This window comes from Schistocerca gregaria, chromosome X (genome assembly GCF_023897955.1).
Source record: "Schistocerca gregaria isolate iqSchGreg1 chromosome X, iqSchGreg1.2, whole genome shotgun sequence".
Lineage (NCBI taxonomy): Eukaryota > Metazoa > Arthropoda > Insecta > Orthoptera > Acrididae > Schistocerca > Schistocerca gregaria.
In genome coordinates, this window is record NC_064931.1 from 91,152,548 (window position 1) to 91,169,909 (window position 17,362).

Sequence of the window (17,362 nt, forward strand, 5' to 3'; positions counted from 1 at the left end):
CTTAGTCAAGTACTTGGACATAATATTATTGTTCTATGTGCCGCTCAAGCCATGTTTTTGGCATAAGTTATGGAGTGGAAAAGCCTGATACTATATGCCAGAACAGAATTATTGCTCTGCAGAAGAGTTCATTAAAATAACAGTAAGAAAAATAGAGTTTTATTTTTGATAAAGGTTTCTGCTGTGCTATTTATTTATTTACTCATACTGATCACAAAGCTATATGACAAACTCATTTTGGCATTTTTGTCATTATCAAGCATACCTGTGCAGATGGTATAATAGGTATAATATTATTCCTTACAGCTATGTTAGTTTCTATCTTTACATTTGTCTCAGTACGCTTACATCTTACCTGGTATGACATGGTCCATATTGCATCTTCAAGAGTAAGTATCAGTTGTCTTTCTGTTATGTTATAATCATGTTATTTCTATCAGTTTTTATGTGTGTGATCTCAGTAAAATTATTTTTGACAGCTCTGGCTCCAGGGGTGCTATATGTTTACAATGGAAATTATACTTCACAGAAAGTCAGTGATTACATTTAATTTTTAGAGATAGTATTTTGTGGTTTAACATAAATAATAAAACACTATCTCTAAAAATTACACATAATCAGTGGCTTTCCATAAAAAATAAATTCTGATGTAGTCAGAATTGTCAGAAAGTGGCAAAAAATAATTTTACTGAGATCACACAAATGAAAGTACATGGAAATAATAACATAAAATAAAGACAACTGATATGATCCAATATGCAACATGGACTGAATCACACCAGCTAAGATATAAGCATAACATGTCATATGTAAACATAGGAATTTACGTAGATGTAAGGAACAATATTATACCTATTATATCATCTGCACAGGTATGCTTAACAATGACAAAAATGTCAAAATGAGTTTGTTTTGTAACTTTGTAATCACTATGAGTAAATATATTAATAGTGTAGCAGAAACCCATACCAAAAATATGTCCTTCTTTGACCTCATGCATGCTATGGGCCCATTAGAAAAGAAATCGCTGAAAAATGGGATTGTAACGGAAAGTCTTTTTAAGGATAGTATAAACCCTCCTTTCATGTAGTATCTTTGAAACTACCATCACACTCTTTAGAGACCATGTGAAAGAAGAGAGCTATGTAATTATCTGTTTGTATGATGCAAGGAGCAGCATAATTTTAAGGAACATTTCACATTATCATAAAATTTATGAAAAATAGCTGTGATACTGAGGTACCAAAATGATACAAATGTAACACAAGCTCGTAAAGAGTTTTAAAAAATACATGGTTTCTCAGTAGTGGTAATGAATCAATTCCTTGAAGAAGAATTTTATCACTTGACATTGCCACCATATTTTGTATATTCCCACTCACTACTGTTCTGTGGCACAATCTTCTGAGGCAACATAGCAAAGGTCCCAAAACCATTTATTCCATAGAAGCCTGCACAAAGTTGACAACTGAACATCTTGCAGAAGCTTCCTCAGTGACCAAAGAACTCTTACTCTTATGGGCCAATATATATACTCCCTAATGATATTTGTGGTTAATAACAGGAATGAATTTAAGATGAATTGAGCAGTTCACCTGCACCATAGCAGAAGTAAAAATAATCTCTATATGAGTCAACCATTTCCAAAGTCTATTATCTCCATGAAACAAATTTTTTTCAGAATATGTACCCAGTAGATTCTGGTCATATGTAAAGGCTGTTAGTGACACCAAAGTTAGTGTCCAGTTCTAGTGAATGTGACAGGAACTGAAATTCGGGGTAACAAAGCAAAAGCTGAAATGCTTAACACTGTTTTAAATGTTTCTTTACTGTAGAAAGCCCAGGACCATTGCCCCAATTGAATCCTCATATCACTCAAAAGTAGAATGAAATAGTATGAGTATCAAGTGGTGTTAAGAAACAGCTGAAATCATTAAAGCTGAACGAAGCTCCAGGCCACAATGGAATCCCTGTCATATTCTACACTGAATTTGTGGCTGAATTAGCCCCTCTTATCACTATAATCTATCACAGATCCGTCGAACAAAAAACCATGCCCAGTTCTTGGATAAAGACACAGGTCATACCCATCTACAAGAAGGGTAGTAGAAGTGATCCACAAAACTACCATCCCATATTCTTGACATTCATTTTTTGTAGATTCTTAGAACATCTTATGAGCTCAAACATAATGAGGTATCTTGAACAGAATGACCTCCTCAATGCCAACCAGTATGGTTTTCAAAAACATCAATTATGTGAAACCCAACTTGCACTTTTCTCACATGACATACTGAATCCTTTGGATCAAGGCAATCAGGTGGATTCAGTGTTTCTTGATTACCGAAAAACATTTGACTCAGTACCACACCTTCACTTGTTGTTGAAAGTATGATCATATGGGGTACCAAGTGAAATTTGTGACTGGACTGAGGACTTTTTGGTAGGGAGGACACAGAATGTTATCTTGGATGGAGAGTCATTGTCGGATGTAGAAATAATTTCAGGTGTGCCCGAGGGAAGTGTGTTGGGACCCTTGTTGTTTATGTTGTTCATTTATGACATTGCAAACAATATTAATAGTAAAATATTAATAGTAAAATCAGGTTTTTTCACAGATGATGCAGTTATCTGTAATGAAGTACTGTCTGAGAGAAGCTGCATGAATAGTCAGTCAGATCTTGATAAGATTTCGACATGGTTCTGAGATTGGCAACTTGCCTTAAATGTTCAGAGATGTAAAATTTTGCACTTCACAAAACGAAAAAACATAGTATCATTTAACTATAACATCAGTGAGTCACTGTTGGAATCCATCAACTCATACAAATAACTGGGTGTAACACTTTGTAGGGATATGAAATGGAATGAAGACATAGGCTCAGTCATGAGTAAAGCAGATGGTAGACTTTGGTTTATTGGTAGAACACTATGGAAGTTGATCAGTCTACTAAAGAGGTTGCTTACAAATCACTCATGTGATCCGTCCTAGAATATTGCTCAAGTATGTGGGACCTGTACCAGATAGGACTAACAGGGGATGTTGAATGTATGCAGAGAAGGGCAGCCAAATTGTCACAGGTTTGTTTAATCCAAGGGAGAGTTTCGAAGAGATACTGAAGGAACTGAAATGGCAGACCCTTGAAGATAGACATAAATTATCCTGACAAAGTCTATTAACAAGTTTCAAATACCAGCTTTAAATGATTACTCTATGGATATACTACAACCCTCTGCATAGTGCTCACTCAGGGATCCTGAGGATAAGATTAGAATAATTATTGCATACACAGAGGCAAGCATTCAAACAATCATTCTTCATTCACTCCATATGTGACTGGAGCAGGAAGAGACCCCAATAACTGTACAATGGGATGTACCCTCTGCCATGGTTTGCAGAGTATAGATGTAGATTTAGATGTAGAAATGAGAAAAAACCTGTCACTCAGTTGGTATTTGGTTTTATTGTTATTGTTTATTTATTAACATTTTCTTTCATATTTTGGATTTATATTTATACTTCCATAAATCACACCACATTATTTTTATTTAAAACAGGTATTTTGCTTTGAACATAACTACTTTTGGCACTGCAATCTGGATGCAACAGTTCCTGGAAATGTTTTGGTTTAAAAATGATGGGTGCAAATGAAAAATAACATAGACATTTCACAGTGTTTATTCCTGTAACAAAATTATTCGTGTCCACTAGAAAGAATAACATAGTACATACCTATTAATTAATTTTTTTGAACAATTGCTGTCATCTCTATATTAAAGTAGCACATAATTATGAGTTCATTACTTTTTACATCAAATACTGATCTGCTGTTCAGCCTCATCAGGTAGCTCTTTAACATCAGAATCTTCAGCCAGGTCAGCTCCAGACTGTGTTTGAAGACGTTCTTGTGGAGTAAAAGTTCATTAATGCCCATTCAAAATGGGTCCATTGTGGTTCTGTAAATGGACTGTTGCAAGTTTGATTTTTATGGTTTTACCATGACACCTTTACGTATCTCTGCTGGTTTTACTTCCATCCAGTATTTACCCTTCTTGCAGATATTTTTACCTCAACCTATCTCAGACTTGCAGCTTTATTCCCCCCGAGTGCTGTGATCTTTCTTTTTAATTAATACCATATTTGAAGACTTGAACCAAAAGTGTCATGGAGAGGGAGGTTTCATGGCACCTTTAGGAGATGTCTTCAGTCAGCAACAAGTGCATCTAATTCAAGTTTGTAGATAGTCCCAAAGTTTACAATAGGGCCATAATGATAACTGAGGTTCAAGATAGTGCTTTTTGAGTATCTACCTTTTCAATCCCTCCAACCAGCTGTTACTCAATAATGTGTATTTGTGCCAAAATCCAACTTTACAGGTATACCAGTATTAAAAAAAAATGTAAAATACAGAGAACTAAACAAACTAAAGTTGCATTTACCTCACAAGAGAAATTAACATAATGTTTAAAATGTATTCTAAATACGATTTGACAAGTGCACTGAAATAATGGATTTTGGAAATGCATCTTTTTCAGAGCATTAAATATGCACTGAATAGAACTGTTTTAGGTCCTGTATTGTTGTCCAAATTCAACGTCTACTGGAACTGTGCCATCATGGATATAACAGAGACTGGAAGTCTAAACTTTGGAGTTACTTTTATTACAGAAATAGCACCTACTGGAACTTGGATTATGTTCTAAACTATGCAGCATGCACCTTGCTCTTTTGGCATACAGAAAAGTTAATACTGGAAAAAAATGGATTTAACAGATTTTGGAAAGGGTGATTCTTATGCACTATGCATACCCTACCTACTGTTCAGAATAGAGTTTTATACATTAGTTCAAAACTGTATAACAAGTTGTTGGTAGACATCTGGTAGTAAACTGAAAATCCCCAGATAATCAGCAACAAAGTAAATACCTCATTAGCAATTCCTTGTACAATTTATCTGAGTATATTCACTCAGGGGTGCAAGTTCCAATGTATCTTGTATTAAACTGATCCTGACTTTGGCAGTATACAAACAGGTGATTTGGTCTGTGTAAAATCATGTATATGATTTGTTTGAAGTATTACATAGAAGTAGCAACTAAGTAGTAAAAGAGGAGCAGTAGTGGATTTTTTTTTTTCAAAGCAGTTATTTTTCTCCTAATATACATGTGAGCACTCAAGAGTAGATTAGTACTGTTGTTAGTTACTTTACAGGAGTAGCCTGCAGTACTGCTTTTGCCTATTGCTGTATAACTTGACTCATTCCACATACCTGACAGGTCTCCTTTATGATGTTAACTTAGTGTTTTATCATATGGATAAATGATTTCATATATAACACCACTGATAAAAGACCACTGAAATTAAAAGCATCTCTTCTGATGATATGTCTCTATACATAGAAATGACAATGTTTACTTTGTGAAATTGAGATATGTCATGTGTTATTAAATGTGCCAAAGCATGTGCAGGCAGTTGAGACACTTCATGACCTCGCTGACTTAGTCGCATATGAAATATACATGTGAAACACAAATAATCTTATAGAATTTAATAAAATAATTTTTGCTTTGTTATTACAACTGCTGAAATTACTTTAAATTTTCAGCTACTCTGATATGGGAACAAGCTCAAGGAAAAGCCAACAGTATGGATTTTGCTGAAGCAATTGACAACTCAGAACTTGAAGAATTTGGGTTTTCTGATGATTTTATCATCGAGCTTTGGGGCGCAATTACTGATGCACGTTCTGGTCGCCTGAACTGAACAGTAAAAACTAAATCTTTATGTATGTAATAGTATAAGTTTTAAATTTAAAATTTGTAAAATATGAAGGATTACTGAGCAGTATCATAGTCATCTACAGCACTTATTTCTTGTAAGCCCACAATGGGTTCCAGTGTAATGGTCAATTTGAAAAGAGCAGCTGAAAAGCATAAACATGTAAAATGTTATTCTATTTTTAACAGTTGGCTTGAGATGTGGCATATTATTTACACTGAATCAGAATTATGGTCTCCTTTGTTGATATTTTCTGTTACCTTGAATGTACTTGCTACATGCCCTGTTTTATATAGAAGTATATTTTAGTTATTTCCAGTGTGATGAACTTTATTTATGTGGCATTCATGGAGCATAATAAACTCAATGTTATTTATTCCCACACATAATGATCCCACAATTTACATTTGGCAGGTCTTATTGAGGAAAACTGTAGTCCTGTCACCAAGAATTGGAAAAATTGAAATCTTAATGAACATCATTCATTCAGTAGAGTGTGTTGTTGTTGTTGTTGTTGTTGGTGTGTGTGTGTGTGTGTGTGTGTGTGTGTGTGTGTGTGTGTGTGTGTGTGTGTGTTTTAGGGAGGGGGAAAGAGATAGAGAGAGAGAGAGAGAGAGAGAGAGAGAGAGAGAGAGAGAGAGAGAGAGATGTTGTGTATTGGAAGAAATTATCAGGAATACTGAAGAGAATAGCAGTTGTATATTTGGCCCCAAAATTAGTTTCTTCTGCCACTAACCACTGTGAAACAATCACTACTTAAAGGTTTGATTTATAATAATACTTTCTTAAGAAATGGTACAAATGCATATAGCTCCGGAGGCATACAGAAATAGAAGAGTAATTCAGTCTCATGTAAATCAATAACTGGAAAGCTCAAATTAGTTAAAAAAGTATGAGAAATGAAATTTAACAATTGTATACAACAACATGACTGAAATGATGGCAAAACAAAGAGATCTATAGATTTAATGAAAACTGGAAAAAATAAATGGTAGGGTAAAGTTTCAGTGTTAGCATCTCAAATACATTTTGTGTATCTTTTTATAACATCACTTTTTATAAGACTGGGACATTGTCATCAAACTTAGCATATGTATTACATTTTGCAGATGACTGAACAAAAAATTTCCATCAATGAAGTCAAAAGTAGCAAATGGAAAGCAGAAATCAAAATAACAAAGCAACTGCGGTAATAGCATTTCTGCTGTTTTATCAGTGCAGACAAAACCAGTGGTTTCCTCTTTTATTACAACTATCTTTGCCAGCTGATTGTATAAAAACTGATTCCTATGCCTTGTTCATTTTACTCTCATTCAGTGCAGTCATATATGCTCATCATGTAAGGTATGCTACTGCAGGTCTAAGAAATAAATTTTACACTGCACAACTTTCTATTAAATTTTATTTTAATATGAAAGTATCTTTCTGAAGGTGTGTAATGCATTTTCTTTCAATATTTGTAATATTGTTGGTTGTACTGTACATTAATTCAATGCCTTGAATTTTTCACATGGTATTTATTCTTTAATGTAATGCACACATGTACATAAAATATACCACATGAATACATTCAAATGTGAAACATAACTGTGTGCTTTCATGTAAGAAAAAATAAAATAAAATAGAGCAGAAGAAACTGTGAATAAATGTTGTTTTGCTGTACAGTCTACATTTTAACATTAAATAAAGTACTTTAAGTAAAAAAAATCTATGTACAGTTTTAATAATCTTCATTTAAACAAAGTGACATGAAACAGTAGATCAAAATTAAATTCTGAAAGCAGACATATTCAATTATTTAAGTGTCTGACACATGATTATAATTTTCTGTGGACATGTTTAGAGATACAACTACCTATGATGACAGAGGCAATGAGAAAGTGTTGTGGCTGATTTTATAGCAATACAAAAAAGATTTTATGAGAATAAGGGATGACCTCAACCTAGGGTCCGAGTGACCTGTATCCCCCTAAGACCCTTTCCAAACTTCCTCAAAGAGTCACCTTTTCAGCCTGAAATGAGAATCATTAAAGTACTGATAGTAAGGTAAGTGCTGGACAATGATCATGTCTTACTGTGATTTTCAATTGCCTTTAAGTTATCTTTTCTCATAAAGTATTATAAAGTGTGATTATAATCTAAGACTGAAAGAAATTTCTATAAAGATCCCAGGAGTGTAAGAATAGTACAGAAAGGAATCATGCTGCCACATGCTGGATGTTATCTGCCATAATGTTGTGTTTATAGTGGCTGGTGCTCTGCAAGACATCAGTTCAGTTCCGTCTCCTCTGGAAGGCTGTGGTACTTACTTGTTTATGGAATATCATAATTTGCTAGAAAATCCTGTGGATATATAAACAGGATATTTGTTTCCATATATAGTTTTTGTGTGCTCAGTAAACATGCTTTCAGTGTGATGTATTAGTTCTCATTAATGGTGATGCTTTTGTAAGTGGTACTTGATTCTGGATTCTATGTGACATAGTTTGGTGGAGACAGTGAGTATCTCTGGGGCAGATATAGTGACGGTTCCATATGGCTACGCAAAATCAATTGCCTTCACAGGTGGGAATCCAAATGCAGGCAGTACAATTTAAATTTAAAGCAATACAATCTAAACATTTAGAAATATTTGAAGTAAAAAATACTACATGATCCTGTACAGTATACCTTGGTTTATTTACTTATTCTAAATTGCCTTCATCTATTCCTCCAGTGAATTTAAATTATAGTTCTCTTGGAACAAAGTGAAAACATTCTGCAGCTTCCCTGTCTTTCCTAAAATTTCACCAATATTTATAGACTCTGTTTCAAGTTACCTAAATTTTTGTTAATATTTTATTACTTTTTGAAAACCAGCATCTATTTTGCAAACTGTTAAACTAAACAATATATAATCTATATTCATTTGGCAGTATTTTGAGGAGCTAAATTTACAGACACTTTATAGAAAAGTCAGAATCTAAAAAATTAAGAATGTTGTTTAATGATTAATAGCTTTTCTCTGTTTAGTCGGAAGAAAGTTGATATTTTATATTTCTTACATAATTTGAAAATTTCAGTTTTAACAAAATAATCCTATGTAATGTTCAATAACATGATGTGATTCTGAGTGTAATTTATCATAGTTTGTCAGTGGTGTTTAAAACATTTGGTAAAGTTATAGAAATATGTAGTATTTGTCAGAATGAATATTTTGGTTTTGTAACCTCTGACATGACTAAGAAAGTCTTCACTGGAGGAAGATTTTTATAGAAATGTAAAAGTCTGTACACATGTTACAATTAATCATCAACGATAACAATAATCATTTATTATAGAAATTAAATGTTAATCATAGACATTAAATGTAAGTGTTAAACAATAAACCACTGAACTGAACATTATTATTCATAACCGTTTATTTTGTAGACATAGCAAATTAGGATCAAATAACTATTGAAAATGTTAACCATATTGTAATAAAAAAGGAATATAAACATCATCAGGCAGTGCAATTTTTGTTGTTTCCTATAGATCAGTATTTATTTCTTGTTGGCACTGGCAGAGAGACCGTGCGCAGATTGGTGAAAATACCACTTTTCTTCAGGCTTCTGTAACCCCTGCAATCGACATCCTCATTCATGCTTCATCATTTCTGCCTTTCAGTGACACTATGGAGGACTAGGAACATTTGATGGTGTATCAAGTCACAGATGATTCAGTGCAACAATTGTTATTTCTGCCTTGGTCATTGCCAGACACGTTTTTTCTGCTTCACAAATTGGCCCTTTCATGTCACCCCATTGTGCTCTCCTTTCAGTGGATATGGGACCTGTTGACTAATTATAACTCACAGAGGTATCATATGGTTGCCTATAGGCTTGAGTTTCACCAATGCCATAAACAGCCTAAACAATCACACTGCTCCTAGATTACAGACTTGCAAAGTTTCAGCTGCAAATATGATTTCATCTGCATCAATCAAGGCTGTAAGGCTTCATATGCCGACTCTTTGTTTCATAATGTCATGATTCATTTGGCACCTTATCCTGAAGTTTATACCGAGGTGCTGAAACTGAATAAACCATTGTTGGAGGATATCTCACTCATCACACACTCTTTTGACATTGTGCAGACTGCTAATAAATGACTTGTGGTGAGACCACAAGTTGCAGCAGTTAACACACCACCATGCGTTTCAACCCCAGGTTGCAGCAACATTCTTATTTTTCACTGTCTGATGTCTCTGTGGTAGCCCAGCTTCTGGTCGCCCCTTGTAAATGTTCATGGGTCCAGGCCACTTTCTTCATGCCTTCAGTGTTCAGTGTTTTTCCACTCACTCCCGAGCAGACTATCCAGATCACTGTCGGTCCTGCATGTGCTGTGGCAAAAAGGGGCACCTCTGCTGAGTGTGTTGAAGCCATGCTACCCGTCTCCATCCTGCACCCGTTGTGCACCAGGAGACTGTGCATGCACTGCAGTCGGTGGTCCCTCTGCAGAAGAAATTGTTTCTCATGTTTCACATTTCTTACCTGGATGTATGTTTCCATGTGGACACAGGGGCCACAGTTTCTTTAATAAATCCAGTTATGTCTGCACAACTGGGCTCACCTGACTTGTCCCCACCATTGTGGTGTCTGCTGGCTTACAGGGTCAGTTCTATTCCTCTTTGTGGATAGTTCTTGATCACTACATTCTGCAAAAATGTTACATAGCTCATCGTCTGCCACCAACATTTTTCACCTCAACACCTTTACATCATTTGGATTTTCTACTTCTAATGCAGTAAGTGTCATATGAACGACATTTAGTTTCCAGGAACTGGAGGATCACTGCACTACTTTTGCATCTTTATTTCACTCAGATTTGGGATGTGCCTCAGACTTCCAGGCATACATCACCCTTTGGCTGGGTGCCACACCTCATTCTTAGCATACCAGACCAGTTCTCGTTACCTTACTTATGTGCTGTTATAAAGCAGGAGCTGGATCATCTCCTAGCAGCTGGGGTTATTGAGCTAGTGAAATCTAGCACATGCCCCCCCTCCCCCACACCTCCCAGTTCTCTGAAAGCTCAATGTTTCTCTCCAATTGTGTGGAGATTTCAAGCTACAATCAGTGCTCAGTTCTAGATGGAGACTTATCCTTTCCCCTGCCCAGAAGACCCTCTCACCAAATGTGTTGGAAGGGAATGCTATTCCAAGATGAATTTCACCCTTACTTGAGGCACACTGGCCAGCTGAAGTAGTAAAGACAACCAGTCTCACTTGCCATCTGTATCATCATCAACAGAACCGACTTTAGTCCTTTAGTTTAGAGTCAAGTCGAGGGTCTGAATCAGGGGCTCAGATGGTTCTGTGGCAGCGTAGGCTGCAGATTTCTTTACTTGCGGCATGGGATGGTGGGTTTCTGGGTTCTGCTTAATAGGTCAGGGGTCCACTACATACAGGAAGCAACTTCATGGATACCAGGGGTTGTGTGGAGAGAACTGGGTGGTTTCTTAGGTTAGAGAGTCTCATGAAACTACAGGAAGGGTGCGAGACTCAAAGGGTTTAGGACAAACAGAGGAAAGTAAACCTAGAAACAATTGGCATTGTAGTTGCATATTGTCATAGTGTGTTGGAAAAGAACCAGATGCCAAGTGGTAATAGAAACCACTGAAGCTCAAATTGCTATAGGTTGAGAAATCTGGCTAAAGCTGGAAATAAATTCAGCTGAAGTTTTTACAAAGGACCTAACTGTTTTCAGAAATGATAGATTAAATGCAGTTGGTGGTGGAGTTTTTATTGCTGTCAGAAGTAGTTTACCTTGTAGTGAAATCGAAGCAGATAGCTCCTTTGAATTAATATGGGTAAATGTTATACTTGACAACCAGAATAAATTTATAATTGGTTTCTTTTACTCTAAGTGTAAATGGTTGCAAAAACATACTTGATCTCTTACCAACAAATAATCCTGACCAAATAGGGAGCATCATGATGGATACAGGGATTAGTGATCACAATGTTGTCACAACACTGAATACCTTAACATCCAAACCCACCAAAAATAAGTGCAAATTACATCTATTTTTTTTTTAAGAAAAAGATAAAAATTCACTTGAGGTCTTGCTAACGGATAGTCTCCACTCTTTTCAATCTGAATGTGTAAGCATAGACAAGATGTGGTTTAAATTCAAAGAAATAGTATTGACAGCAATTGAGAGACGTATACCAAATTAATTAATAATACACGATACTGATCGCACTTGGTACACAAAACAGGTCAGAACATTGTTGAAGAAGCAACAAAAAAAGTATGCCAAACTTAAAAGAATGTAAAACCCTCAAGATCTATATCTACATCTATACTCTGCAAACCACTATGATGTGCATAGCAGAGGGTACATCCCACTGTACCAGTTATTAGGATTTCTCCCTGTTCCATTCATGTATGGAGAACTGGAACAATGATTGTCTGAATGCCTCTGTGTGTGCTGTAATTATTCTAATCTTATCCTCACAATCCCTATGTGAGTGATACATAGGGATTGTAGTATTTTTTAGAGTCATCATTTAAAGCTGGTTCTTGAAACTTCGTTTGTAGACCTTTTTGGGACAGTTAATAATTTATGTCTATCTTCAAGAGCCTGGCCAGTTCAGTTTCTTCAATATCTCTGTGGCACTCTCCCACAGATGAAACAAACGTGTGACCATTCATGCTGCCCTTCTCCATATACATCCAATATCCCCCTGATTGCATAATACCTGGTTCAGAAACACAGGCTTTTAGCATGCAGGAAATAACTGAATCTTTGACCAAACAAATAGCTCAGTTGAGAGGAGATAATGCAGGCCTCCATAGGAAGTTAAATGCTGTAAAAGAGGACAGACCCTTGTACAGTTTAGCTGACCCCGCCCTAAGTGGCCAAGTTAATTCTGTTGAGAGTTTCAAAGATAGGATACAGAAAAATAATGAAGTGAGAATGGTTAAGCACAGGAGGCAGGCTGCCAATGAATGAGGCCCCTGTATGTCAGACCTATGTAAATGTAGGCTTCCGCGGTCGTTGTCACAGTCAATAAAATTCTTCTAGGTTTCAGGCGGCATTGTCATCTGTAAAATTCCGACATTTCAACGATTGTTGCAAGATGCCTTCCTCGGGGTGTATTGCTAACTGCTGAATGAGCACTAGTTTGGATACTTGTATACTATGAAGGAGTACTGTCATTGGACGTGAGGGTGAGGAGCAATGGTATTAGTAGTTCATTTTATTGGTCTTTGTATTGCGTGTTGTCATTGGCAGAAATGGGTGTTTTCCTTTGGAGTTTCCTTTACGGCTTGCCATTGGTGGAAATCAGTGAATAGGAGACTGAGTGGCGACTACAGCAAAGCATTGTTTACTAACTGCCTAGAATCAACTAGGCCGTGTCAGTGCTCTGTGTACCATCCACCGCTGTGGCCTACTGCGCGTCTGTTGCTCTGTGAGAGCTGTCATTCCACAAAGCTGTCACAGCTGGCAGCCAAGACGCTGGAAGTTGGTACCCATCTTCTCCATTCATATTGTCGGGTCACTTGGCTATTAATATAGTCTCTCTAATCTTCCTCCTCAAACTAAACAGCTGTTTCGCCAGTATGTGGGCCTCTTGAAATTTGATCTTCATCTTCCACTCTTCCTGATGTTCTGCCACCACTGAATTTGTTGGATTGTTTGAGGCAGACATATCTCTTGTGTTCAGTTAACCTTGTGCTTATTGGACACCCAGTCTCACCTACATACACCAGTCCACATTCGCACTCAATTTAATAAACTCAGGCGGCATGAAACTTGTCAATTGTATCTTTCGTTGAGCCCAGAATGTCTTTTATTTTGTTGTAGCTACGAAAAATCAGCTTAATGCCTGCGTGACGGAGAATTTTGTCCAGACACTCAGTAACCCCTTGTACATATGGTAGCATGATGCTGTTCTGTGCCTCATTCTGCATTTCCCTGTCGTTATCTGGCCACATTAGAAGAAGAGCTTCAGAACTTTCACAAACATCTCAACCAGCAGCACAGCAAAATTCACTTTACCATGGAGATAGAAAAGAATGGGGTATTGCCTTTTCTTGATGTGGAAGTTTACTGCAAGCCAGAGGGAAAGCTTGGACACAGAGTTTATGGGAAGCCCACCAACACGGACAAGTATCTGCATGCATCCTTCCACCACCATCCTACGGAAAAGAATTCAGCCCTGCGAACTTTAGCTAAGAGAGCCTACAGGATCAGTGATGAACACAACCTGCAAGCTGAACTACAGAACCTCAGGTCCATTTTTGGAGCTAATGGCTACGACATGAGGATGATACACAAAACCATGGCATCGAGGGCTATGTAACTTGATAAAACTGAAATTCAAGCCAGCTCTCTTACTGAAATTTGAAAATAATAAATTCACTCAAAAGTAAAAGCTCACATTGAATTGATGTCATTTCCAACAGAGTAATAAAAGCTTGTTACCAACATATAAGCAGGATTCTCAGCCACATAGATGGTAGCTCACTGCAATAGGGCATTTTTCCAGATAGACTGAAATATGCTGTTGTTGAAAGGAGAAAGGTTTGATGCTAACAGCTACCACCCAATGTTTCTCCTGACAGCTTTATCCAAAATTCATGAATAACTAATGTATTCAAGAGTGTCTTCACATATTTGTAAAAATTAAGTACTAACAAAATGTCAAATTGGTTTCCAGAAAGCCTTTTCAACAGAAAACGCTATATATGCTTTCATTGATCAACTATTAAATGCTCTGAAACAATGAACATCACCCACTGGGATATTTTGTGATCTCTCAAAGGCTTTTTGACTCTCTGAATTATGAATTTCTTCTAGATAAGTATTGTGGTATGAACGGGACAGTGTACAACAGTCTATTTCATATTTACCTGGAAGAATGCAGAAGGTTGAAATTAACAGTACAGATAGTCTGCAAAAACAAGCAGAGTCCTCTAACTGGAGAAGTATGAAGAATGGTGTCCCACAAGGTTCAATCTTGGGTCCCTTATTGTTCTTAATATATATTAATGACTTGTCATTCTATATTCATGAAGATGAAAAGCTATCTCTTTTTGCTGACAATACAAGTATAGTAATCACACCCAACAAACAAGAATTAGCTGAGAAAACTGTAAATTATGCCTTTCAGAAAATTGTTAAGTAGTTCTCTGCAAGTGGATTCTCACTAAGTTTTGAGAAAATAGAATACACACAGTTCTGTATAGTAAATATCATAACACCATTGATAAATATAGACTTTGAATATAAGTCTGTTGATAAGCCAGAATATTCAAAATTTTTGGGTGTGTGCATTGATGAGAAATTGAAAGAAACCCTTTGATGATCTACTGAAATAATTAAATTGAGCTACTTATGCTATTAGGTTTATTGCAAATTTTGGTGATAAAAGTATCAGCAAATTAGCCTAATATGCCTATTTTCATTCACTGCTTTGATATGACATCACATTTTGGGGCAATTCATCATTAAGAGAACAAGTATTCATTTGAAAAAAGCGTGTAATCAGAATAATATCTGGAGACCACCCAAGATCACCTTGCAGACATTTATTTAAGGAATGTAGGCCATACACAGTACCTTCACAGTACATATATTCAATTACAAACTTTGTTATTAATAACCCATCACAAATCAAAAATAACAGCAAAGTCCATAGCTACAACACTGGAAGAAACAATGATCTTCACTATTTTGGGTTAAATCTGACATTGGCACAGAAAGAGGTGAATTATGTTGCAACAAAATTCTTAGGTCATTTTCCAAATGGCATTAGAAGTCTGACAGATAGCCAACCAGCATTTAAAAGCAAATTAAAAGAATTTCTGAATGATAATTCTTCCACTTGATAGATGAATTCTTAGATATGAACAAGTAACTGTAAAAATAGAATAGTGTAAAGAAGACTTCTGTTAAGCTGACACATTCCACTTCATTATGAAAGGTTATATTCATGATCTATGGAACAAATATTAATGTAATGTAGTGTAATGAGGAGGTTGGCCCAAGTGTATTGAAAGGGGGAAATTAAATAAGGGTAGAACTTATGCAAAAGTAGACAGTCAAGAGAAAGAAGTTAATATTGGGAGAATAATGTATGCATAAAGTAGTAAGAGTGTAAAAGTTGAAAATAATGTGAATTCAGAACCCAAATTAGCTGTAGTGCCACATGAAGTAAATGTGTGCTGTTCTGAGATGAATGAGTGTGTGAATAGCAATATGGATGATACTGATTTAGATGCAATGGTTTCTAATTGATTAAAAGTCAAAGTGTGTTATATGGAGTAAGTGAAGTTTGTGGCAGGTATATTCCTGTATGGAGATGCATAGGGATATGTACCAATCGTTCTTGTGTAATGCAGAGAGTAGTCGCAAATGATAGTTCTGCTGTAGACACTGTGAAGGATGCACTAAGGATTTCTGATGACATAAATTATGTTGAAAATGTTGTGGTTAAAGAGGTAGTCCAGAAACCTTTAAGAGATGCACTGGATCTGCTGCCACTGGTGATGACAGCACTGCCTCAAAAGGGGACAAGGCATAAAAGAAAACGTTATACTGAAGTTTTCCATGAACAATGCATGGTAGAACTCACAGGACAATTGTCCTACATGGGCGAAAGTTTTGAGGTCATGCACTGCTGTAAGGTTTGTGCTCTCTAAGGAGGAACTGACTGAACTGCGAACAAATTCACGATGGCTCAATTAACATGATAAGGTACCAAAAGGTATGAGAAAACCTAACACTGCAGAAAGGACTTAATCTGTAATTAGTGTTGGAGTAGAGGAAGTAAATCAGACTACCTTAGAGGGTACTGATAGTATACTATGTTGGTTATTCATCAGAACAGTTTCAGGGATGGATTTCCTGGAAAGGCATATGGCAAACCTCTGTTGCAAAGACAAAATACCATGGGATACTGAGGGATGTACCAAAACAGTGACTGACGAAACCACCAGATAAATTGGAGGAAAGAGTTTGCAGTATTATTTCATAAGGTTGATCTCTATACTGTTACATGATGATTCAGTGTATGAATGTCTACAAGTGGGGAACGAAGGAAGCTTGTTGAGTTAATAGAAAAATAGAATGGACATACTAGTGCAGAGCAAATGTTTCAGCATGTGCAGGAATATAGTAGTGATCATGACCGCAGAGTTGTGGCAATAAGTGTTTCAATCTAAGGTACAGTCTTGCTTTTGACTTGGTATGTTCAGCCTATACCTATCTAAGGCAGATAATTGCTCACTCTCCTGAACACACCACACCAAATTTCAAATGAATGAGTCCCCATTAAAAAGTGATTTTTAGTTACTTATGCCATCAATGAACATGGTGGTTCAAGCTGAATTTATATAAGAAAAGCCCAAACGTTGGGTACATATATATGGAAAGCTAACAAGTGTTTGCAAGTTATTTTCAGAGTATTACAGTCTGTCGTCCTGTGGACTAGATTTAACAAAGAAGGAAGGCAACTTGCACCACGACTTCCTTTGCTTGGCGAGCAAAAACCCATGGCTGGATCAGCACAAAAATGTCATCATGAGCCGATGCAGTAGGCATTAGTGA

The 17,362-nt window shown here is 36.3% G+C and overlaps 1 protein-coding gene across 2 annotated transcripts in view; it reads left to right on the plus strand.

Annotated features, from left to right (window-relative positions):
- Positions 1 to 9,197, plus strand: part of LOC126298593 (PDZ domain-containing protein GIPC3) — a 234,648-nt gene extending 225,451 nt beyond the window's left edge. Inside the window, exons 7-8 of one of the 2 annotated variants that reach the window (XM_049989967.1) lie at positions 5,607 to 5,767; positions 6,889 to 9,197. In XM_049989967.1, the coding sequence (XP_049845924.1) occupies positions 5,607 to 5,764 (158 nt within the window). In that variant the 3' untranslated portion in view covers positions 5,765 to 5,767; positions 6,889 to 9,197. Of the gene's footprint in view, positions 1 to 5,606; positions 5,787 to 6,888 lie in introns of those variants that run through there. The other variant, XM_049989968.1, reaches the window with a different exon arrangement.
- Positions 9,198 to 17,362: the final 8,165 nt, after the last annotated feature.